Below are 26,465 nucleotides of genomic sequence, written 5' to 3' on the forward strand. Positions count from 1 at the left end.
ACAGAGGAAAGAGCAGTATATAGTGATTTATAATAGTGTGGGAAACAGTTATTGATTGTTAACTTATCAGCACACTTTATACCATGATAGTTTTTAATTTCAGGTATAGCTTGTTCAGCCGATCGCTTCCACAACAGATTGGCCAACAGTCAACCCGTTTTTTCCCCGCGCTCATAAAATGCGGAGCGAGATTTTAAAACCAGATATTTTGCTTGTTTTGTTGAAATTTAATTATATTCCACTTGTAATAATAGGCGTTGTTTAAGTATAGTTGGTGTAGGTGACACACTGCATATTGAACCCAATTTCTTTCTTATCTGCTAATTTTGTAAATTGTTCGCTGGTCTCCTTATTTTGTTTTGCACAAAATGAAATAATCTGCCCCTTAGATATGCCTTTGACATTTTAAAAAAAAAATCTATCTCTGATCTCATAAAGCTCACAAACTTTTAATCTGTAAGAAGTAGTTAAATCTCCAAGGACGATAGTTCTGCACTGGGAATATGGATTGACAGAGTCAGTGGAGAGTGGTCTGATATCACTATGGCTTTATAAACCCGAATCTGTTACAAGAGGAAAAAGCTTTTTATCTACAAGAAAATAATCTATGCGTGAAAAAGTATTATGTACTGGAGAATAAAATGAGTATTTTCTTGTAGTAGGATTTTGGGAAACGCCAAACATCTGCCAATCCATAAGCCTCCAAGAAACTTTGTATAACTTTTGCTAATTTAGAGGTGGGCGTTTTTTTAGGGGAACTGCAATCTAAAACAGTGGAAAAAGCGCAATTTATGTCACCTCCTATAATAAGGTGGTGGGTTGTCATATTTGGGATCCGAGACAGAAAGCTAGCAAAGTTAGCAAAAAAACCTTCATCATCCCAAGTGGGTGCAAAAACATTAGCCAGAATAAGTAGGAGTCCGTATACTTGCCCAGCTACAATAATATAGCAGCCAGCAGTATCTGCATCTACAGTTGTTGCTACAAATGGTAGGTTTTTATTAATCAGAATAGCAGGCCCCCTCGCCTTTGAGCAGGTGTTGGAGTGATATACTTGTCCTATCCACCCCTCCCTTAATTTAGATTGGTCACATGTGCGTAAATGGGTCTCTTGAATAAAAGCAATATCAGCTTTGAAGTGTTGCAAATAAAGAAAAACTTTTTTCCTTTTCACAGGAGGGTTAAGAGATTTAACATTCCAACTAACAAAAAAAAGAAAGAAATAGAGAGAGAGAGAGAGAGAGAGAGAGAGAGAAAAAGAGAATTTTAAAAAGTACTGCTGACTGGCCTGAACCCTAACCCAAACACCCATTAATACCAGGTGATTAACCCAACCCACACCAACAAATCCACACACTGTGCTTGTTTGGATCCTATTGAGCCAAAATCAGACTCTCACTGAACCATCTTATAAGTTTGGAACTAGTAAAATATATATAAACAGGTCTAAACATTAACTAGTCAACATCATCCTTATTATGGTAATGAAAGGGTTAATTACAAATAACTTTGCACTGGAACTAAAACGGAAACATCAAAATAATTACACTAACACTAACTGCCGCACGAGCCTTGGCCACACTCGGAGTGTAATCGGGAAATATAGCTATTTGCTCCGCATTAAAGCAAAGTGGACCTCGGGACCGGGCACGGTGCAGTACCTCCATACAGTCCTGATGGTAGTGTAACTTGGCGACAATGGTGCGCCTTTTTCCTCCTTGCTTCTTGGGGCCAGAACTCTTATATGAATGGTCAATAAGGAGGTCCTTGTCCATCTGCAGAACTTCGGTCAGTAATTTAGAAACACGCGGTGGAGCTTGACCTGGTTCTTCTGGAACGCCCAGAATTCGAATGTTACCTCTCCGCATTTTCCCTTCCATATCGTCATACCTTGCTTTCAGTTCAGTCATTTCCGCCTGCAGGCTCGATATAGTAGTTTTTAGCATTGAGACCACTTCATCCGAACATGTAGACAGTCCGCCCTCCATGTCCTTCACAGAAGCCTTAATCTGGTCCATTTCTGTGCAGGTTGACGCAACGCAACTGGTGATTTCGGCCTTGAGCGTCTGTAGCTTATCCTTAATGGAGTTCAGGTCTTCGGTCAGTGCACTCCTCAATTCATCTTTAATTACAGTTAAAATGTCACTCTCAAGGGATATAAGAATTTGGGATTAGAGGTAGATGAAGTGGCAGTGCGGCTTGAGGTCGGCTCACTAACAGGACTGAGGGCCGAGGATGTGCTGGATGATCCGCTGAATTTGTATTTTCTCAAGCTCGCAGCCATAGCCGACTACGAAAAAAGTACTAAACTTGTCACTAAGTTATGATTGTGTATTGCCAACCAGTTACTAAAATAAACTAGAAATTAAAAAAAGGATTTCAAAATATTTAACGTTATTATTCAGCGAGAGCCCAACACAACACGTCCTAATCCATAACAGGCTCTATAGCCCGCCCCCCAAATCCATGTCTTTATGGACCTCGCTTTGTGCACTGGTGCGCAGTCATGTTGGAACAGGAAGTAGCCGTCCTCAAACTGTTCCCACAAAGCTGGAAGCATGAAATGTCTTTGTATGCTGAAGCATTAGGAGTTCCTTTTACTGGAGGTAAACACCAGTTTTAACATGACTGCGCACCAGTGCACAAAGCAATAAACACACTCCTAAATCATGTGGAAAGCCTTTCCAGAAGAGCTGAAACTGGTATAGCTGCAATGGGGGCGGGGCCAACATATACTAAACCCTATGGATTAGGAATTGGATGTTACTCAGATTCATATAAATGTAAAGGCAGACAGGCCAATACTTTTGGCAATATAGCATACGTATTGTTATTGTTATCAGTGCAGCAAACGTAGGATTTTGATAAAACCATCTACAAACTGAATACATGTATGTGTAAACGCATTTTAAGCATTAACTCCATATCTGCACCTGTAGGCTCCGTTGAGCTCTGAGTGGATGGCGGGATCCATGCCCGCCCAGTGGGTAGTCTGTGTGAGAAACTCCTTATTCACGCAGTTCTTCAGGTTGTCTGGAATACGACCTGTAGGGAAAAAAAATTTGAAGAAAAATTTTACAACAAATAAAGGAAGTTATCACAAAACAATTTCTCATGGTAATTTAAAAAAATTATCAATTTCTTATCTAACATGATAAAAAAAATCACAATCTGCAGATCTCTAAAAACAGACTTATTTGGACCAAAAGAAACCACTAAACAGCAGCTCTGACTGTATTTAAAATCAAAGATTAATATTAATAAGATCGTTCTTATACATAATTTCTACAAGAACTAACAAATATTAAACAGATTTTTACCATTCATTATTTGGATACAAGATCCTTATTAAAACCCATGTACAAAGGGCGTTCAAATCAAACTGAGACTTATGACAATAACAAGCAGGAAAACAGTTTTTTAATACAGTGTTTCACTAATGCTTGGTTCAAGTTTTCTCAGTACGCTGAAGCCATGAACGAACGGACTGCCTGCTTCACGTCTGAAACACTAGCCTTCCAGAAACTCCTTCAATGGCTTAATGTGGAAATGGATTGGAGCGAGGTCAGGACTGTATGGCGAATATGGCAACAGATCCCATCTGAATTCCTGTAATGTGCAAGTGGTGCTCCTAAATTCTTGGTGGTCTTGTACAATTCCCACAAACAGATTTGTTTGTCTGTTAAAGTGTGTAATAAGATATCCATCAATTCGTTTTTTTTAGGGATCACGCCATCTACTTGCTGAATATTCACAGGGACTGCTGTCGTTCGGAGATATAAAGTCTTCTTTAAAAAGCATGCACCATTTATTTGTTTTACTGCAGCTAATAGTCTCATCATTGCACTGTGCTGAAAGTCTTTTGTAAACGTTAAATCGGATTTGCGCCTTTATTTACACAAATAAATAAATACATTTCAAAGTCCCAGTTTCACTTGAACGCCCCTCGTATTTCATGTATAAACATAAGAGCGCCGTACCCGTGATGGCCCTGCGGATCTCCCGAGCTGCTTCCTCTCTCATCTCGATGGAGGCCTGTTCGCTGTACCAGGCAGCGTGAGGAGTGCAGATCAGATTAGGGGCATCTTTCAGAGGGCCCTGACTGAAACTGAGATGGGCAGTTGGAAGTGTCAAAGCAGTCAGACAACGGATACGTCAGTGTCGAAATGATTACACTGTGGAATGCTAGCATGCAAAAAGACGAGTAAACACGGATAAAGCCTCGTTAAGCTCTGTCAAATCACCTGAGGCCATCTGAACACAAACACCTACACTCACTCATTGTTCACAGTAATCTCTCTCTCTTTCTGCCATAAGCAATCAAGGCTCACCTAAAGGGCTCCGTTTCGTGGACATCGAGAGCTGCACCGCGTATTCTGCCTTCTTTCAGTGCCTGTGCCAGAGCTTTCTCATCCACTAGTCCCCCTCGTGCAGTGTTCACCAGGAACGCACCCTGACGCATCTAACACACAGGTAAAAAAAAATATGAATAAAAATCATAGTTCACTATATTTGTGTGCCTAACTTATAATAAGAATGATAAAAATACAGTGTGCGCCAAAATATACAGTACTGAAATAATATCACACTGTCATCTGTGACATGCAACATAGAAACTATTAGCATGTTGATTTACCGCGGTATGCGCAATGTAAGAGGTCAAAGTGTGTGTGCACCGCCTCTTCACAGCTGAACACGCTCTCCTTCAACATTTTACACAAGTAGGCATCAGGTGGTGTAAGATCGGGGGAATGGGACGGGGTAAAGTAAGGAATTGTCCTGTTACCTTTTTTTTAAACTCGGTCCCCATTTACGGCCGCTTCCGTAAGAGCGGAAATAATACTCGACTGTGAATACTTTCAATTCCAGAGAGATTCAATTCCAACAACAACTTTAAGACACTACTTCTTTTTCGCTACTGGGAACACAGATGTGCCCTGTCGATAAATGCATATGCATGTCTGAGAAGCGCAAGTTTCAGTACTGTATGTTTTGGTGCGTACCATATAAGCAAAAACTTGTTAAAGCATTGATATCGCCAATATTGCAATAATAATTAATCATATATCTGATCCTAGCAGTATTTAAACTAATATTTATAAGTAAGCAGTTGCACCTATATTAAAGACAGATGCAGGGTAGCTAAACAGATTTGGGACAGAAGATTACAAATCTCATATTGTAGATTACAAAACACCTACACAAATATCAAACATTCCAAACTCACACATCAGCTGAAAAAGACCCAATTATGAGTGATATCGTAAAGCAGCATGCTGTGATTTTTTACCTTCGTTTAAAAGGTAAATAAGTGGATACCTGTTTGATAGTGAAGTCATTAATAAGGTGGTGGTTGTGTTCATTCAGGCTGCAGTGGAGTGTGACGCAGTCCGAGTGGAACAGGAGGTCCTGTAGTGTGTTTACTCTCTGTAGTCCTAGTGCTCGCTCCATGCCATCAGACAGGTATGGGTCGTAGAAGATCACGTTAAAGCCAAACGCTTTAGCTCTCAGAGCTACAGCCTGACCAACGCGCCCTGAAACACACACACATTAGACAGATCGATAACCTTTCGATCGACCCAAATCAGACCGATTTCATTTCCCCTTTAAACATTTTCTAAGTGGCTTTAAATGGATGATTAATTTAATGATTCATTAAGAGGTGCCTCATACTCACTTTATATTAAAGATAATCTGTGACTTCTGAGTCCCTAAGTGGTGCTTGATTAAATATGAAAAGAGGTTGCATTAAATCCTTTAGCGCGTAACAATAATTTAGCATCAGTATGTGAGTTATTCCTGGGCACGGTCGCAGGCAGCGGGTACGAGGAGTATATATTATATGGACGAATATATTATATATTATTATATATTTTTTTTTCAATAGTACAATAAAGTATTAAATACTGATGAAAAATGCCAAGATAGAAAAATATTTTATGCATAAAAAAATAAATAAATAATATTCAAACCCAGATCCTATTAATATACAACAGTATATTCAAAAAAATACTTTATCTATAATTTTGTTAAAATGAGAAAAAATTCCCCCATACACATATTTTTTCCAGAAAAACGGAAATAAAATAATAAAAGTGTGATGGCGATGGACGATGCTTCACATGAGACAAGGGATCCCTACGTGTCGAATATGCTCCACAGACAGGAGATACAGCAAACAGAAAATAAATAATGACATTTAAGCGTGGTTGTGTGAGCTGACCGAGGCCAATGATCCCCAGAGTCTCCCCTCGGATCCGAGCGGCTCCGGACGCGACCTCGCGGATTTGCTCCACGCTCTGGACCCGCGTGCCCTCCCGGAGAGCCTGGTGCAGCCAGGTGGTGCGCCTGTAGAGATTTAGGATGTGACACAGCGTCGAATCGGCTGTCTCTTCCACTGAAGCTGATGGCATGTTACATACTGCTATGCCTAAAAACAACAGATAAATGAATCAATTAATTAAAAACGTGCACATGGAGAGATACACGACACCAGTATTAACACGGTAAGGAAAGACACGAGGTTACCCAGTTCTCCAGCGGATTTGATGTCGATATTGTCGAACCCGCTGCCGATGCGGACGATGATTCGAAGGGCTTTGAATTTCTCCAGGTCCTCGCGCATGAGTGTGATGGTGTGGTACATGAGAGCCCCAACCGCCTCGTTTAGTACCTGAAAAAAATAAATAAATTAATTAACTTTTAAAATTTGAGAAACACATACAAATATACCTCCTATACTTATAAACATCCTGACTGCACTTCGAGGATGCCCTGGATTTACACAAAATGTTAAGAAGCAGTGAGACAGGAAACGTCATGTGTGGGAGTACTGTATTCATTTCTGCTGATAGATTACATATAACAGTTTATGAATACTTAAGCTGAAGTTACAATTCAGCTCTGTTGTGTTTCAGGAGAAATATACTGAACAACCATCTAAGACAAATTATTACTCACAAACAAAAGGAGGCAAGAGGTGAGTTTAAGGTTTGTAAAACATACAGAAGCAAAGCAATCATTCACAACAGTGCTTTCAAACAGAGTTTTCAAACCCGGCCAAAAAAGATCAGTAAAACCATACCGGGTAAAAACATTCATGACCCTAGGGAAATATTTACAACAGTTCACTGAAGTTTATTCCAGATGTGTGGAGCTCTGTATCTGAACCACACTGTGATTTTCTTATGCTCTTGTCTAAAACACAGTTCACATGGGGAGCAACTGGTCAGAAATTCCAGTCAGCGTCGCTCTTAGTCATCCGGTTTTTGTGGTCATGACCAGTGAAATGTACAGCATTAACATGAAGATGCAGACGAAAAACATAACCATTGTCAATGTGCTGTGAAGCATTTGATGACGTTAGGTTTGGTATTCATGCCTCCCACAGTTACTCACTGCATTATACCGCACGGCTCCTCAAACACCTACACTCATAAAAGCAGGATTTATTAATAAATGCATTTCCTTGGGATGACTGCAGAGAGCTCGCTGGCATTAAAACAAAAGCAAAATGAATCACGTTTTATATTTCCAGGTGAAAAAAAAAAAATGTTGAGTCTCTTCATGCACAGTACGTGTCTATTAGGACGCTATTTCCATGAACACTGCTGTGTTGACCCTTCGTCCGGTTTTTAGGTTACCATGGAAGCGTTTCTGCTCCGTCGGCCGCATGACCAAAAGCGTTTCAACTACACCTTATTAACTTTTATACTCAACAAGGTGCTTCACATTTAGCGCAGGCTGCACTTGCACTTTGTGCTTAATTATCAGTACGGCTCCTTTTATTGCTATTATACTGGAAATTAATTTTTAGAATTCAATAACCTCACATTATACTGTTTTTCTATATCAAACAACCTGCATTACAAAACTTATCATGACTATACCTAAATGTATAATCTGTTAGATCAGATGCATTAGTATAAATCTGCCATGTAGGAATAGAATTATAGAAACATAGAATTATAGAATTAGTCAACACCTTTGAACTAATCAACTTTGAGAATTTAACAACACTGTGGTATAATAAATAAAGGCCCATTTCCACACACCAAATCTGATCTTGAACCACTTATGATCACTAAACTCCACTAAAATTTTAATAAGATCTCCAAGCTTTCCTTATGCCTTGTGGCAGTTCGGAGCAAAATCATAGCAGTCGAAAATTTCGATCATGGCTGAAATTTTTTTATGCACTCGATGACTAAAAATAAAAACACTTTAGAAGTTAGCATTGGACGTTATTTGAAAGTGGATCGCAGTGGCTTGTGAATGCTTTGTGTACTTCATAAGTGATTCATGCTTTTTTTTTGTAGTGCACTACTCATCAAAATCGCAACATGGATCTGTGCAATCATTTAATTGCCAAATTACAGGTAATATACGCAAGTACCGTCAAGTGCATTAGTGAAACCCATCAAGCATTATAATGAAACCATTCCAGGAAAGCAAGACCAAAACTTACCTCTGCTGCAGTTAATTTAGAGTTAACAGTCTCAGAAATCACCAATTAAAAAACAGCACCTTAGATTAGAGCCGTTATAAAGGATTTAAAGAGAGTAAGTAGGAGATGCATCTCGATATCTGTTCAAAGGAGATTATTGCATATTTTAGATGTCTTCAGCATTGTGTGACAGTGTAGAACAAAAATAAAAATCAAAAACGACCATGGAGTTAGAAAGTGATCCCAAACTAGTGGTAGTGTGTACTGTATATATCTGTAGAGTGTTTGCGCGCGTGTGTTTGTGTGTGTGCGTCCAGTGATGGACTGGCCCCCTTTTCAGGGTGTACCCATGCCTAGACTCATGCCACAAGTCTCCTGGGATAGACTCCAGTCCCCCCATGACCCTGTACAGGAGATAAGCCGTATAGAAGATGAATAAATAAATGAATGAATCCTCTTAATGAGATCATTTGTGCCATTATTTGTGATCATTTCTAGCCAATTTTTGAGGATTCACTGGTACTTCACAGGTATATCACATGCTAGAGTTCTATACATATCATGATTATAAGTAATTACAGCATGTGATGTCGACCTACCATGAACCATAAATAAATTCAGTTCAGGACAATTCAGCATGTGCAGTAACAAACAGTTCAGGAATGCAGAAACTTACTGAGGACGCTAAAAGGCCTTAAAAATGCTGCCTACCTAAAAAAAAGGATTCTAATAATAAAAAAAGAAAAACTCAACCCTAAATAACTGTCAATCAAAGTCGCAGAAGGATAAACAAGACGTTAAATTTGACAACAATGTTAAAAAGTTATTGCCGTTTCAAAAATGACCAATTAAAAGAAAACTGTGTAGTCCTGTTGTTCACGGTCAGTTTAACGAACGCCATGGATTTCGATCACGAGCAGAGAAACAGCAGCATCTTTTCTTTGTACAAAGAACCGTGTAATAACCCCATCCATTCAGCACGGGAAGTTGAAATTGGCTTGTAGAAGAGAACAGGGAGGAAAACCAGAGAGCCATCTGTCTCTGCGAGCTCTGGGAGGGTACGCTGGGGCCTGGCGCCTGTCCAAAAATACACAACACATGCCAAAAAAAGGCGATCGGCAAGTCAGCAGAAAAACAGAAAGCCCTGGGTGTGTTTAAGACCTGATTGAGGAGCGCAGAAACAAGACCGGGAACAGTCCGATCTGATGGTGGTACGACGAAGACGTGGGAGACTTTCTCTTTTATACGACAACGTAATTTGATTTAGAGCCGCAGATAGTGAAGAACTGATGTGATAATTACAGCAATAAACAGAAAGTACTATGTAGTAACCGGGTGGCACTCTGACCGAGAAATTAAACGAGTTGTAACCACAAGAATTCAAGACAGCATGCATGAGTTCACAGCGGAATAAAAACATATTTACATACGAGTTTCTACTGCTTATTGCTTGGTATGTAAATTAACTGGCATATCTACTGAAGTCAGCATATTCTCAGTTACACTTCATGGCCTTGTACGATTACAAGCTACAAGAAAAAAAAAAACACAACACTTAAAATAAATCCATATTTATTCACAGGCCATTAATTCATGTATAGTTTGCACTAATGGTCCTGGTCCACTGCTGACAGTTTTTAAATGAGGATTTTTAAAGTGGCGCGAACATGCACGACTGTTTTTTCAAATACGAAATTACAAAAATATTTTATTCTTAAACCTAATTAACTAACAGTTCAAGGCTCTCCTTATTGGACAGCAGGTGTTGTGTGTGTGTGTGTGTGTGTGTGTGTGTGTGTGTGTGTGTGTGTATACACACACACACACACACACACACATACTGTACATCTGTTGTTAGAGCCGCTGTTATTGAAAAAAAATTATATATATTTTTTGACAACAGTGTAGCTTTATTACAAATTAGTTTTATATTTATGCGCTCACCCTCATATTGCAACTGAAATGTCTAAGATTTTAATAGCTTTTTTAATTTTAATTGATTTAGTTAATCTGTCAAAATGGTGATGTTTCTTAAAACAGTGGTTTATTTAACATTTTTGAAGGAGTCTCCAGTGTCATTCGGCAGGGCTAGTAGCCAAGATTTGTGGTTTCCACTTTCTCAGTGTCTTAACCATCTACATTTTGTTCCTCTGATTATCATCAAGAAAGATAGATAAAAGCTAAGGGATAATTAATTGATGACTGTTTACAGCTGCTACACTGTAAGTCTGAGCCTGTTTTGTGGACGTTCCATGAGGTTAACAATAATCCGATTAAAAGCATAATGCATCATTCTGTAATTAATACCATTACCACTAATCGGTGGCAAAGTGCCATGATGAAAGAGGAAACAAACACTTTTTGACATTGCTGTTATTCGAAACTAATCTTTGAGGTGTTCAAAGGGAACTCTGCTTCATGTTGAGGCACATCCGATCACAACATCTTTAAACATTTAACTAGAAATTTTCTTTGAACCGAGGTGAGAATTTCATGTTTGTGTTAGGATTCAGATCTGTATTCATGCAGTTATTTTAAGTCTATAAAAAAAAAAAATGAGCAATTTTAAATTTCTATAGCGATTCAATAATAAATAGCGGCAATTTTCAACAGCTACACCAACCATGTGGACAGGTTGATCTTTAAAGCCGTGTAAATTTCCCTGAAATCTTTAGTAAGTTTTCATTCACCCGCTGCTGGGCTGGAAATTAATGTGAAAGGGATGAGTATTTTACACGCCCTCACCTCAGACTGCTGTTTACTCTAACAACCAGTTTTTTGTTTTAAACTTCCTTCGGAAAAAATAAACATACATTGATCTGTCCATTCATCTTTGAAAGTTCAGTTTTCATAGTCTACTTTCCTTTTTTTGTCACACTTTAATTTTTGTTTCTTTCACACACACTGTCTATACAAGTTAAACTATCTATAAACTATATACTATATATAACTATATACTATATACCACTATAGTTAAACGATCATGTTGACTGGGTGTGTTCAAGAAGCGTTTATTCAAACATTTATCTCGAGCTAAAAGTCATTTACCAAATACATTGAGTGCCCTCATAGCCGCACCCACCTCGAGGGAAAAAGCACACAATTACTGGTATATTAATTATTCTGATCATCATTAAATCATTAGAGTCTGGACAGGAGTCCATTTAGTGATGCTTGACACACCCCGTAGTAAACATTAGTAACAGATCTCATCAGATTCCATCGATGATTAACATAGAGCATCAAATAATATTAATAATGATTGTGAATGTGTAATACTTTTTTCATTTAAAATGTTTTATCGTTGTTTAAAAAAAAGAATTATTTATCAAAATCATTAGATTAGATTAGATTAAACTTTATTGTCATTGTACAGAATGCCAATGAAATGTAGTTAGTGTCTAACCAGAAGTGTATAAGTGGCCTATTTACAATAAATACATAAATACAATGTGTTATACAATCAGAAAATGCATTGGTTAATAGAGTTATGGTACATATAGTGATATCATAATGTACAATATAACTGTGCAACATTATGCAAGGTGCATTGCCTAAAAGTAATGGAATACACATATGTACAGTAGGTACTTTTAATAAATAATGCTATAACGTTTCTTCCATATTACTTATAATGACAGGATGCAAAAACAAACTAATCAATCATTAGCAATACAATCAAATACTCTACTAAACTATATCTACAATGTGCCTTTGGCTAATGAGTTATAAAAGTAACAACACAAAACAACCTGTGTTGCCTCTTTTTCTGCTCTTGGCTGACAAGAAGAGATCCTGATGTGGGACTTCATAGTAGCCCACCCACCTTGTGGTTTGGTGTGTTATCCGTTAACTGTTTGGTGTTTTTCATTCTGAGATGCTTTTCTACTTACCGCATGTGCCAAGATTGGTTATTTTGTAAGATTTATCGTAGCTTTTGAGGCCGTTTAAACCATCGTCCATCTAGCCACCCTCTCTAATCGACAACAGGTTGTTTTCACACGACTCTCACATACATCTAAACATGGTATACAGCTACAGATATTATATACTGTACATCTACCTGACAAATCAAGATTTTTTCTTCTTCTTCCAAACAGGCCCAAATGTAAACACCACAAAAGATTTCTCTACCTTCTCATGGATCTCCTGGGTTGACTGAGCATCGCAAAAAGCCACGGTGGCCACGTCTTTCAGGATGGGCATCTCCACCGTGCAGTCCCGGCCGTCCAGCAGCGCCACCAGCGGACGAGGGTGCATGGGCCCGTTCATTATTGGAGGCCTGATGCCTGCACAGAGAGAGACGTGGAAGTTGAGTTATTACTTTTATCCTCTGGGTGCTTTGAAACTAAAGCGAGACCATCCAAGGGTCACTGGGGTCAGAGGTGTTGCTTATGTGCATGCAGGGTCTAATACTGTAACCTTAAGAAAGAGCTCAGATCTCAAGACACCTCAAACCGGTTCTGTCATTTCACGGCTGAATTTTGAGAAGTCTTAAAGCGCACCCCAGGTTTGGACTCTTTCAAGTAGAAGCATTTATTCAAACATTTATCTCGAGCTAAAAGACATTTAAGAAATATACTAATAATGCAACGCACGCAATCGAGTCTGTCATCTCCGTCGCATGCACTATGCATCCGAACGGCTCAGTTACACCAACTGGACTTGCATAAAAAGAAAGACTCGCCTCCCCCGTGAAGTAAGGATCAATTCCACTTTGTGGTGAAATGAATCATGGCAATACAAGCTGCAGCTTGGAAATCAAGGCCACCCCACACTCCAGCACTACAGGCTTAAAAAAAAAAGGGGCAAGATGGTTCAATGACTCCACATAAAGACAAAACAGAGAGAGAGAGAGAGAGAGAGAGAGAAAGTCAATAAGAGGAAAAACTTCCACAGTACCGGTTACTGTCTATATCTACACAGTGAACTTAAATGGATTTGGAAAAAAGGTCTAGTTTTTATACAACATAAAGCGCTTCAATTTGAGCTCTTTACTCAACTTTGCCCTGTTCCTAGTCTATGGACTGGTTTTGTTTAATGCATTATGATTTCTCATAGATTTAAAGTTTATCTAATAATCTGAGATTTATGTTGGTTATCTAACATGCTTCCAACCCTTTAACAAATAGCATTTTAAGAGACAGGAGTCATAATAAAAATAATGCAATCAAAATGAAACTGAAAATATATAGACTTTTTTTGTGTGTTTTAGCTGAGATGGGTGAGAATATATCCAGGTCAATGTAGGAAGAGTCATCGCTAGACAAGTACACTTTGTTTTTGTTCTTTTCTTTGTAAAGAAGTAAATTACCATACACTTTAAAACAAAGAAAAAAAAATGCGAAACTCTGGGTTCAAGCCTCTGGGTGAGGTTTCCCGTCTTCTGCGTTATGATTGGTTACAAGAATTAATTCTTGTCTATGATTGGTTAGAAACCAGAAGCTGGGACTGAAATCATGTCAGTTTCTTTTTTAAATAGTTGCTTATTATTAAAGCTTAGTGTCCGAGGATTTAAAAGACCAAGAAGTACATGAGCCGTTCTGAGTTTGCAGGATCTGGCAATTTTATTCTAAAAAAAAAATTTAAGGAGAATTTTTCACACTGCATTTTTCGTTTTTGCTATTTTTTTTCCTTTATGTCCCTTTACAGTCAATTTGCCATGGAATTACTTGAAAACAATTTCATTGACTTATGCATAATAAAAATAAATGAATAAATAAATGAATAAAAAAATAACAATAATAAATAATAATAATAATAATAATAATAATAATAATAACTTCATGTAATCTAATAATTTAAATGATAATTTAAAAATGGGGGAAAATTGGGGAAAATAAAATCCAATGCTAGGTATAACTGCAATGTAATAATAATAATTATTATTATTATTATTATTATTATTACTACTACTACTATTAAATAATTATTTTAATAATAGGGGGAAAAGTTGGAAAAAATTCAATCCTAAAATATCCAAATAATCACAAATCATGCTATGTATAACTGCAGTGTTATAATAATAATAATAATAATAATAATACAAAACTGAAGTACAACACAACACAAATATAATTTGCCATTTGAGTAAAATAAATAAATAAATAAATAAATAAATAAAAATTGATAAATAGTTTTGTTTTATTTATATTCTGCTCCAAATCTTCTGTTGCAGAAAAACAAAAGGCTACTTCACCATTCTTTTTTAACATTCCCTCATGATCTGAGGAAACGTCTTGCCTGTAGGCTAAACAAAATAAAAAAAGCATAATCATACTCACCAGGCCATTATACAAGTATAAAGTAATAAAATGCAAAAAAATAAGTCAACCGTTTAAACAACCGCTCTCCTGTGGGTCTTAAAACAACTCCGCTCTTGTGGCAGCTGTGTTTCTGTGCAAGTAAGGAGAAACAAAAATGAAATAAATAAAAAAAAGGAGCTTCAAGGATAGACATAAACATTAAGTCTCAAGGTTAATCTCACCGGGAAGATTCCTGAAATAATGTACAGTCTGGAGAATAAACCCAGTACTTGACCTCCAGTGAGTTATTCACTCATCTCTGGGACGAACACAAAGAGCCTTTGACAAAAACGTCGCTACCAATTACAGGGCACAGAACCGAGCATGCTGGGTCATTTTCTCACTTGCCACACTTGTGCTTCCTGAACATATTGCAAGGCAGATGCCTCCTGATGAGGACTGTTAGATAGCTTGAGAACCTAGAAATATTAAATGCCAATCGCGTCAAATGACGTGTTTACACACCCACACACAGTTTATAAGGAAGTGCAGGATAAGGAGGCAGCAGGTCACCTTCATGAGAACATCAAAGTAGGATTATGTTTATTGTTATTATTTTTATTATTAAATCATTATTAAAATTTTCACCTGATAACATGTGTGTGTGTGTGTGTGTGTGTGTGTTTAGTGTAAACAATTACAGACGTCAAATGGTTAATTCTGAACACTGTAATTGTTACACTTACCATAAAGTAATTAAACAAAAATAAAATTGTGAAATTTATTTTGAAAAAAGAAAAAAAATCGGGCGTTCAAATCAAACCGGGACTAATGACTACTGAGATGAAATTTTTTAAGAATGAACCGACTGATGTTTACAAAAGACCTCAAGCACAGCACGGTGATGAGACTCTTAGCCACAGTAAAATATCCAAACAGTGCAAACCTTTTAAAGCAGTGGTCCCCAACCCACGCACCGGTCCGTGGATAAAATGGTACCGGGCCGCACAACAAATAATTAAATATTTCCGTTTTATGTATTACCCGAGTCTGAACGATATTTTATTTTAAAAAACCTTTTATTTTGACAAATGACCGGATTTTCTCGGTCACCTCTTCCGCGCTTAAAAGAGGAAAAAAGTTACCCGTAGGACCACATTTCAGTGATGAGGAATGGGCCGCACGCTTGTGAGTATTAGCCGGCACACCAACATGCAGAAGCCTTATCTGACAGTTCATACTTGCAGAAGACACGCATCCTGTGGACTGTGTATTAACTATGCATACAATTATTCACCAACACCACTGATGAGAGTTACTGCCACATCCCCACATACAGTCCTGATTTAGCTCCAAGCCAGTTCCACATGTTTGGAGCATTAAAGGAGTTCCTAGGAGGCCAGCGTTTCAGATGTACTGTACACTCAAGCGCACTCAGAAAACTTTCTACCTTGATGGTGTCTGAGCACTAACGAAACTCAGGGATAAGTGCATGTGGTGTAGCAGGGGGTTATATAGAGAAATAAAGGGAGTTTTTACTCTCAGGTGTGTTCAGTTATTCTGCACAATCAAAAGTCAGAGTTTCATATATTGACTATGTTATATACTTATACCACTAATTTTCTATTATATAGTCAGTGTGTATTCACAGTGACCTGTGTGGCAGTGGTCTCACTCTCTTTTAGGGCTATACCTGTATAGTTATAATGTTGTTGGTGCTGTTTTTTTCGGCTGCTACCAATGAGGGGTCGCCACAGAGGACTAATCGACCCGCACACAACTTGGCATAGGTTTTTCGCAGGATTCCCTTCCTGGAGCAACCCTCCTAGTTTACCTGAGCTAAAATTTTCTCAAAAAGTAAAAGAAAATCAGGAGGTTTCAATTTGGGTGAATCCTCAGTATCCCAAATTTGTACTTTCAGTTTTTTGCAGAAACGTGACAAGATATGGAACCAACTTTAAAATTACACATTAATCTAAAATTAAATGTTAATATAAGCAGTTAACAAATAAATAAATAAATAAATGTGTGTGTGTGTTTCAAACATTTTAAAACTTGTAATCATTGGCAAACTTCTGTGGTATAAAAGGAAGACACCAGTTCAGCGTGTGCTTCTTTTTCCAATTAGGAAACGTGCACAGCCTGTTTTTTATTTTTCTTTAACACACATTAAAAGTTTTGTTTTGCACAAAATCCATGAAAATGTGCTTAGTAACAGGGATTGCATAGACTTTTAGAAAACGACTGTGGTGGGAGGATAGTTGTAGTGCTATTTTGTAGTGTATACTGTATATATGCAGGGTAAAAGTTCACATGTGCATGTGTGTGCTGAAGTTTAGTCAGTAAATGTTACCATTCCTGTTTGTTCTCTAATATGATAAGAGATGCTGATAACGGCTTCATAAACACACAAATGATGTCTGTTAGACAGAAAAAAAGACGATCTGAGCCTTAGTTTAGTCTTCAGTCTGTCGGCTCTGTTTGTTATACTGTTAAAGTTTCTCCGCCTTCTAAGGTCAATATGTGCGTTGTTGGACAGGTGTGTGTCACAAAGGTGACGATAATATTTTAACGGACTACTCCATAATTAATTTTTGATCAACATCTGGGCACAATCAGACACATTTATTCAGTCAGACACATTTACCCCTCCTTTTACTTCTGTCAAAGTTTATAAGTGTATTCAAGATGTATTCCCGCTTAACACACACAGCGGTACTCCGTACCCACCACAACCTTGCTGAGGATAAACGAGTAAACAGGTATTCCTTATAAATACCATTATTCTTATTGCATTATAATTTTTTTTTTTTTAAGCAGTATACTATACTACTATTATGACGTAATCCTCAATCTACATCACCTGAGTCAGAGTCAGTCGCGTCCCTCTGTATGTATACGTATGTAATTTAAATGCGAGATGGTGTACAAAACCTCCAATGGCACGCACAGTTTAGTCGTATGACATAACATATTACGCTACTATGTGCGAATTAGACATGCCTGATCCGTGTATACTGAGGCTAATCTGGCATGTGCAGACATGACGTGACTGTTTTCCCCAACATCCCTTCCACACTCACACCCAGATGCGGGTCTCCTCCCTCCACACACGTACACAAAGTTGTCTACCATTATTTATGCTGGCTATTACTTAACCACACGTTCCCAATGTCATACACACTTACATTTCAGTCTATTTCTCTACCCTGGTTAACGTTACTCTCATAAACCTCTATATGCTCATGCAGTGTGACGTCTAGCGGTGTCTAGCTTCCTAGACTAATACTCCCCCCCACCCCACTAACACACACACACACACTTCAATATTCTTTTAAAGAATACAAACTGCCGGCGTGATTACAGTATGAGTGTACCTAATCTGTGTCATGCGTGCAATCGGACCAAATAAGGACTGAACAGAACAATGAGTAATGTTAACTCTGGGATCTGTTTTTTACAGAACAGGTGAACCATACTGTATCGTGGAAATACAAATACCTACATGTGTTGTGCGTGGATCTGTGTGAACACTGCAGTGTGTGTGCTTAATGCCTGGCCTATGGGGATGTGTGTTGGATCTGTTTGAATTAGCCACTTCATAGCAACGAGATACGGTCTACCTCCTAAGCTGTCCACGGGCGATGTTTCAAACCGACACCGCTCGCCAACAACCCAGCCCTTGATCACACACTTACAGACACACACATGAGGTCTGAAAACCCTGGATGTGGTTTTATTGGGTGCACAGTGCAGTGAGGACGAAAATGTGGCTTCAGTAGTGGCGAGAAAAGACAAGATGAGATTTCTTTATGCATCTGTAATTAATGCATAATAATAGAAAGAAGAAGAAAAAAATTCTTTAGCTCTTCCTGTTCCTCCCTTTCGAAAGGGAGTAAAAGAAATTAGGAAGCGAGTCAAGGCCGGGGACTGGAAGCCACATTTCCACTGTACAACATGTTGGGAGGACTCCCAAATGTGAGAGGCACCATGTCCTTGCCAAAACCCTCTCTGATTTTCCACGCAGGAGGACAGACAGAGAGACAGACAGCATGGAATAAGGGAGAACCTCACATTGCATGTGCACACACACACACTCACACACACAGCATAGAAAGCATGAGGTATTGTGTGCAGGATGAATGGAGAGCATGAAAGATAATAGAAAAGGAAAGAGAGAGAGAGAAGACTAAAGGAAAGGAAAAGCATGAGAAAAAGGAGGAGGGAAGAAAGAGGGGGAGGGGGAGACACGCGCACACGCACGCGCGCGCACACACACACACATTGCTTTACCGCTCAACGCCCAAATAATCGCCGCGCGCCAGCGCGCGCGCGCACACACACACACACAATCACGCGCTTACAACCGCTTTCTTCACGTGCGGGGCTCGCGCAATGAAAGCGAAACGCTTTACCTACCTAAAGGCAGGCCTTTGTTCAGCAAGTGTGAGCTCCCCATGGTGTACGGTCCACAACGAACAGCGAAACATTCACCAAACCCCTCAGCATATGGCGGCTAGCTCAGAATTTCTTATTCCCTTTTTTTTCCCTCCTCCGTCTCCGCTGTAGTGTAGCTGCACACACACACATACACACGCGCGCGCACACGCACGAGCATATGCGCACGCTCGCCCCGCCACTCGGCCTCCTCTCTCTCTCTCTCTCTCTCTTCCTCCTTGCTTCCTCACTTTCTATTTCAACACACAGAATGGCAGCGCAAGTGTCAGTGCATTTGTGTGTCTGTGTCAGAAAGAGAGAGAGAGAAGGAATGGGGTGGAGCCTGGCCGCTCGCGCAAAATTGATCTTTTGTTTCCTGAAAAGAAAAAAAAAGGAGGGGGTTGGGGGGGGGGGGGGGGGGGATAATGGAAATTCTGGGGAACAAGTACAGGACAGAGTGAGAGAACATTGCATGTGATGTAATTATACATTAGATATGCTGTTTTACCATTTGAGACCTAACAGTCAAAAAAACTCAATAAACTAGAATATTATAAACTATATATACACACATACACTTTTTCATCTAATCATTATAACTTATGGGAAGAAACTGGAGTACCCAGAGGAAACCCACCAAGCCTAGGAAGAACATGCAAACTCCACACACAAAGACTCCGAGGCGAGAATCGAACCCGGACCCTGGACGTGCGAGGCCACAGTGCTAACCACTACGCCACTGTATGTACAAAATGTTATATAAAAGATAAAGAGACTTCATTGTCACTGTAGTGATACAATGGCAATATAATGTGTGTGTGTGTGTGTGTGTATACATGCATACATTATACTAAAATTTTAAACAATTTGGACAATATAATAACACCCGTTGTCAAAATGTTAAAATATTTAAAAACTTTGAAATCTTTTTCGATATGACAATTTTCCTGAAAGGCGCGTTTTAGTCATGTGTTTAGTCATGTGACTAGGGCTCATACATGCATACATAATATTTAAGGGTTATAAGAGTTAAAAGAAAAAAAATGGGCAGCAAAGCAGTATCAAACACATCCTAATTGAAGTTAAAGCTAAATAAATGGGGGCCAAGGATACCTCAGTGGGTAAGATGTTGGACTTCTGATTGTAAGGTCCCAGGTTCAGACCCTAGCACTGCCATGTTGCCACTGCTGGGCCCTTGAGAAAGGCCCTTAACCCTCGACTGCCCAGATGTATAATGAGATCAAATGTATATTGCTCTGGATAAGGGTTTTTGCCTAATCCTGTATTTGAGTGTACTGTATATAAAATTAAAAAAACAAATACAAAGAGATAAATTTTTTTTTTTTTTGGAACAGGAAGTGTTGCATCTCTTAGTATTTTTTATTTTATTTTATATACAGTACGCTCTAATACTTGGTTAAAAGTAATTTTAAGATAAGTCAAAGGCATATTTCACTGGTATTGATTAGAACTAAGATAAAAAGCAATAAAGTGAGCTTGCAAGTTTATCCAATATTTGTTTCCTGTGAAAGACTGTAAAATCTGTCTATAATCATTAACCGGAATCGTCTGTATTCCAACAAAGTGATACATGAGTTCTGAACACTGTAGCTGTACTCCATCAAATAACTCAAAAAAGATGATAAAAGTGTAGAGAAGGACTAAACCATGCCTTTTCCAAGCACGAAGCAAGTGGTGTTACTTAGTTATGAAATAAACAGCAATATTCCAACTAATTATATAATAACATCAAAACGGTGATAAAGTCAGAGCCTCAGAGACTGTATACATTAACATGCAGTTGTGTTGCATTCATTATGATCTTGTTGCTGTCAGGGTTTTTTTTTTTATGTTTGTCAATTAAATCTATGGCTGACATTAGGGATGCATAATTTGATATAAAAATGCAATTATTTTAACAATTATTGCAATTTAAACTTTTCTAGGCTAACAGCAAATACTGACATAAGTGCAGATACATTAAAATACATTATATTTCTCCTAAGACATTGTACCTGCATCGTACAGGCAAAGTGACTTTACACTTATTCTGCAAAGTCTCTTACTGCCAATGGTGTGATGATGGGATACTATTTATACTACAGACAGCAGCTAGCTGCTAAGTTTCCTGGCTAACGAGCCAATCTGGGAAGCTGAGCAAACGATTCACATGTGCAGAAATCCAGGCAGATTTGTACTAAAACGGAAAAAGCAAGTTTTTACCTATATAGAGCCGAAAATTTTTAAACATTTATTTCAATGATAAGGATTTATTTTCTGCTTAGTAAACGCGTTTATTACAAATGCATTATCTGTTATAAAATCCAAGAGTCAAAGTACCTCACCTTAAATGGCTGATTTAAATATATAATTAATTGAAATGGTCCAAATGTCACATTTAAAAAAAAAAAAAGTGAACATGAACTTTTTGAAGTAACAAAGTATGTTTAACCAATCAGCATTCAGTTGACTTAATACCGTTATGCAAAAACTCCTCGTGACATCTTATTAAAAGAGGATTTCAATTATGATAGGCTTATGTTTAATAAAATAAAGGTAGAAGATTTGTTAATGATCTCTCACGATACTTAAGGACAGTGAAACTACTATATGAAATTTCCATGATGCAATTTGGGCTTGGTTAAAAAATGTAATGAAATGAAATAAATGTTTCAATTTTGTGTTTTTAACTTGGATTAAATGTCTACATTGATATTAATTTTAAACATTAAAAGGTTTATGTGAAAAAAATATTTTTAGTAAAATAATGATGTGAAAAACAATCTAACTATTTAAAATTTGATGAAATCAGCCACATTCAGAGCTTGTGAGTGTTTTTTAAGAATAGAAATCCTCTATCATGTGAAACCATCACGATATCAATGTCATATTTATCATACTGCCTGTATAAACTACTGTATAAATCCTGGCTTAACACTGACCTATAAGAAATGTCATCGACTTGCAGGGTTAAACAGTCAGATAGCTATTGTATGTCGGCGGGTAGGCGGATTTGTGGGCGATTTCAAACTACATATTCATAGAATTTCCAATAGGGGTAAAGTTGAGAGCTTTGCAGGCAATTTTGTAATTACTCGGTCAATTAAAGAATGAAACCGTCTTTAAATAAGAGAGTTAAGATCATATTTAAAAGTGGTAAAAGCACTGAACCCTGCATTTCATTACAACCCAAGCTTTAAGCGTATAAATCCGGTCAATACGCGTGTTAGCGGTACTTTCCGTCATGTTCTGTTTCCTCTGTGAAAATGGCAAAGCTATAACGATTTGGTGACACTTTCCACCCATGCCGGCTTGATCAATCAAGTTGATAGGAAGAAAGAAAGACAGTGGAGGAAGAATGCTGTCAGATGACTGTGACAGCTGGACAGCTTAAAACAACAACGTGCCATTGTGGAATGGAACTGGGGGAAGAAGAAAAAAAAAAATGTGTGAGGAAAGGAGAAGCCCCTGAGAAAGAAAGATTTAACTGTCTGAGGCATGCACGGCTGCTGGCTCGCTGACACACACATTCACACACACTCACACATAAACACACACAGCCACAGCATGGAGAATTGTTAAAACTCAACCCTCCCCCTTGTAATAAATTCTGTGTGACTGCACGCCTCCTATTCAACTCAGCCCGTAAGAAATACAGAGCCTGTGGTTATGAAGCAGTTGTGCTAAAAATGACACTGCGCTCCACCATTACAGTAAAGCCCATTTTATCCAAACGATCCCCACAGCGGTAACGCTATCCCTACAGCCAAGGTTGCCATTTCCTGAAAGCAATCCTTCTCCTTTTTCTGAAGATTTGAGATGCTTAATGTTGACAAAACTCTAGTTCAGCATGACCTTTGGACAATGTTCCATAGCCGAAGATCTCGCCCAAGACTAAAGCGATGACTAAACATGAAACCAGAAAGAGCAGTACTTATGAAAACAGACCAGTAGGAATATTCACCCACGACATCTGTTGTTTGGCCTGGTTTATAATAAATGTACCATGCTGATGTCATGTTTGAGGTTGCTCGAGGTGTTGTCTGTGATCTGTGGATGAATTTCAGTACCAGTCAAAAGTTTGGACACACCTACCTTCTAATTATTTGTTGTTTACTGATTCATTCTCTACATTCTAGAACAATACAGGAGATTTTAAAAACTGAATGAAATAACACATGGAATTATGAAATTAAGCAACAACCACATTCATCGTCATTTTAAGACACGAAGATCAGCTGGAACAGTATTGTGTCAAGTGCATTTGCCAAACCGATCAATCACCAGGATGAAACTGGCTCTCATGAAGAACTTCCCGGAAAAGCGAGACAAAGACGTACTGTACCTCTGCTGCAGAGAAGAAGTTCAGTTAGAGTCAACAGCCTCAGAAATCACCAATTAACAAACAGCACCTCAGATTAGAGCTGTTATGAAGTTGGAACAACGTTTAATATTTACAGCCGTGGAATATTCCCCATGGAAAAGACTAAAAGGCAAATGCTGAAAATACTCTATGCTTTGATCCCTTGTTACCCAAATAAGCTGTTATCTTTACATGCATTATAGACTTCCATTATGTTTAAAGACTTTCTGGTGGTGTAGATTGAATTCCTTGGTAAATGACTTATGACCTATATATATTTTTAACTACTGCATGATGGCATGCAATGTTGATAAAAGGTGAGTGAGAAAAGAAGCTCGTGCTCTTTTGTTTACAGGAGGGAATGACAAAATCTTGCCGTTACACAGACACAGACTTTGTTACATCTTCACTACATTAGTCTCAGGTCTGTGGGGCAAAACTATCAGGAGAAAAATTCAGACCAAACATGTCTTAGCTAATCGATTACGCTTGAGTTAAGGCTAAATGCTGTTTATTTTTTCTTCATTTTGTTGGGTTAGCTATGCTAGGTGCCTTTGGGTTTGTTCTGCCTTTCACTAAAACTACATGAGAATTCAACCTAAAAGAAACATGAACGTGCTAAAACGTGCTTCTGTTTAAATGGTAAAATACTCATACATATTTATAAACATTCTACTATAATAAACCTTATACCAAGATATTGTATTATTCACAGAGGGGGATAAAACCTTAAACATTCACAGGACCTCTCTAAATTCGTTAAAATCTGCATAAAATTGCGCCGTAGCTACGATTTCATTCTGTATGTTGATGTAGTTCTTTTTCAGACAAAAAGAGAAATTGAAGGCATGTTAAAGTGAACTGACCCATACACAATTAAATAGCATCTGTGCTGTCCCACAACCCTAATGGATCAATTTTGAGGCATTGCGATTTTCAATTTGATTTAATAGCACTCATGTTTATTGTCTATTTTCATCTCAAGCAGCCATATTTATTCTATTTTTTTTATATAATATCTTATGAACATTTAAATGCTATTGTCACCTTCATGCTGTTCACAATGACTACTATTTAACCTGGTGTAACTTTGTCATACATACAATTGCATATAAAGGTTGCACTGCATTTCACTTTATTCCATTTAGTATTATTAATTTACGCTTTTTTTATTATTATTATAACTTGTGATTTATATGCCTTATTTATATTCTTTTTATACATATTGTAACTTTCTGTTCTTAGTATTGCACAAGTAACTTTTTATCAGCTTACATGTGTCTACTGACCATCTACAATATACTGTGTGCAATCACAAGCTTGTGTTACTGTCTATTGCTGAGCTCAATAAAGTATCTATCTATTTATTTATCTTTCTACAGTAAACAGTATAGTGTAAAATTTGTCTTATTGACCATTTAACGGTCATGTTTCTTACAAAGCGATCGACTTTTTTTCCTTGCAAACCACACATAAACTCAAAATTTGAAGAAGCTATGCTCTCACAAAATACAGTTATTTGCGGAAGGTGGAAGTGGCTTTTACTTTCTCAGAAAGCAGTGGTGTATTTTTCAGGGAGCTTACCTACGTTACCTAAATAAAGTGTGAACAGATGCTTTTATTATTATTATTATTATTATCATCATCATTGTTATTTTTCTTGGAAGTTTTCCCAAAAACTGACCCAAAAATAGTTTTTTCAATAAAAATGATTGCAAAATTGATTAAATTGTGTGGCTCTACAACTTAATATAAGGAACAACACTAAACATAAACAGTTTTCCATCTGTGAACGCTTTCTTATCTCACCTTCTGATTCCACCCCCTTTCAGTGATTACTGATGTCATATTGTTTGGGACACTTTGGCTTTCACACTTAAATGTGTAACCTTATACACCTTTTAGATTACACTCTTCTTTCCGTATCATTTCATTTTTAGGAAAGCAAGCCAGTGTAATTCCTACTTTCACATTTAGTACTGGGCAAAAGTCACATACAGAGACATGCTGTAGAGCAACAATACCTTGGAAAATAATGAATATACAGCTTAATATAAGGAACAACAACGCGTTTATAAAAACGTTTTTCAACAATGAACATTTTCTTATTTTTGCTTTTATTTAGGTGTGTCCACTTTTATAAAGGAGAACATTCTATTCATATATTCTATCCAATCATATCCGATGGGCGGGACAAATATATTGTGAGAAGCATTTAATTGGTTGAACACAAGCCTAGTACAGGACGAGTCATCAAAATGCATTTTTTCATTTTCCCAATTTAAACAACTATTACAATAAATTAACAAATATTATTTTGCATTTCTTCCTGAATATGCTCTCATAAGGTCAAAAGACTCACTTTGATTTTAAGAACCACATGGATTAAATATGTGATGTTTAATTAAAATAAGCGATCGACATGCTTGGTTAGAAATCAAAGCAGAATGGTAACTTAAAGTTGTCTACCATAAATATGAGTTAACACATTCACACACACCAAATCAAGTGCAGTGTGTTTATTAGCTAGAAAGCTGGCCGCCACTAAACCAAGTCCCTTCTAACTGCCTCTCCCTGCCTGTGGGGAAAACAAGAAAAGCCTGTGTCAATGCACATGACGAGCCAGCTGGCTACAGCACACAGGAAGTAGGAGAAAAAGGGGGGCAAAAACAATCACAAACCTTGCATATCGCTCGCTTTCAGAGCCTCAATCAGTCCCTCGGCGTGCCTGGGATTCGGGGATCCATTGCAGAAAAAATCTGACCAATCACAGACGAGGAAACGCGACCCAGCCAATCAGGGACGCCCGACCTTTGGGAACGCGCCAATCGGAACATGCCTTGTTACCACCGCTGTTTCAAATCCCTCCCAACTTCCTACTTAGGTACACTTCGCAATAGTGACTGCTGCACAATGCGGGGTGCCCTTTGTAGTGCAAAACTGTGCGATTTGGGATTGGAGCACTTTCGTCTCA

The 26,465-nt window shown here is 38.0% G+C and overlaps 1 protein-coding gene across 2 annotated transcripts in view; it reads right to left on the minus strand.

The window, feature by feature from the left end:
* LOC128531626 (C-terminal binding protein 1) overlaps window positions 1–26,245 on the minus strand; it is a 32,516-nt gene extending 6,271 nt beyond the window's left edge. The window contains exons 1-8 of one of the 2 annotated variants that reach the window (XM_053505649.1): window positions 26,173–26,245; window positions 12,581–12,735; window positions 6,529–6,673; window positions 6,224–6,430; window positions 5,320–5,534; window positions 4,332–4,462; window positions 3,981–4,108; window positions 2,934–3,045 (exon numbers count right to left, since the gene is read on the minus strand). In XM_053505649.1, coding sequence (XP_053361624.1) covers window positions 2,934–3,045; window positions 3,981–4,108; window positions 4,332–4,462; window positions 5,320–5,534; window positions 6,224–6,430; window positions 6,529–6,673; window positions 12,581–12,735; window positions 26,173–26,179 — 1,100 coding nt within the window. In that variant the 5' untranslated portion in view covers window positions 26,180–26,245. Of the gene's footprint in view, window positions 1–2,933; window positions 3,046–3,980; window positions 4,109–4,331; window positions 4,463–5,319; window positions 5,535–6,223; window positions 6,431–6,528; window positions 6,674–12,580; window positions 12,736–19,110; window positions 19,412–26,172 lie in introns of those variants that run through there. The other variant, XM_053505648.1, reaches the window with a different exon arrangement.
* Between the last annotated feature and the right edge of the window lie 220 nt (window positions 26,246–26,465).

This window comes from Clarias gariepinus, chromosome 10 (genome assembly GCF_024256425.1).
Source record: "Clarias gariepinus isolate MV-2021 ecotype Netherlands chromosome 10, CGAR_prim_01v2, whole genome shotgun sequence".
Classification (NCBI taxonomy): domain Eukaryota; kingdom Metazoa; phylum Chordata; class Actinopteri; order Siluriformes; family Clariidae; genus Clarias; species Clarias gariepinus.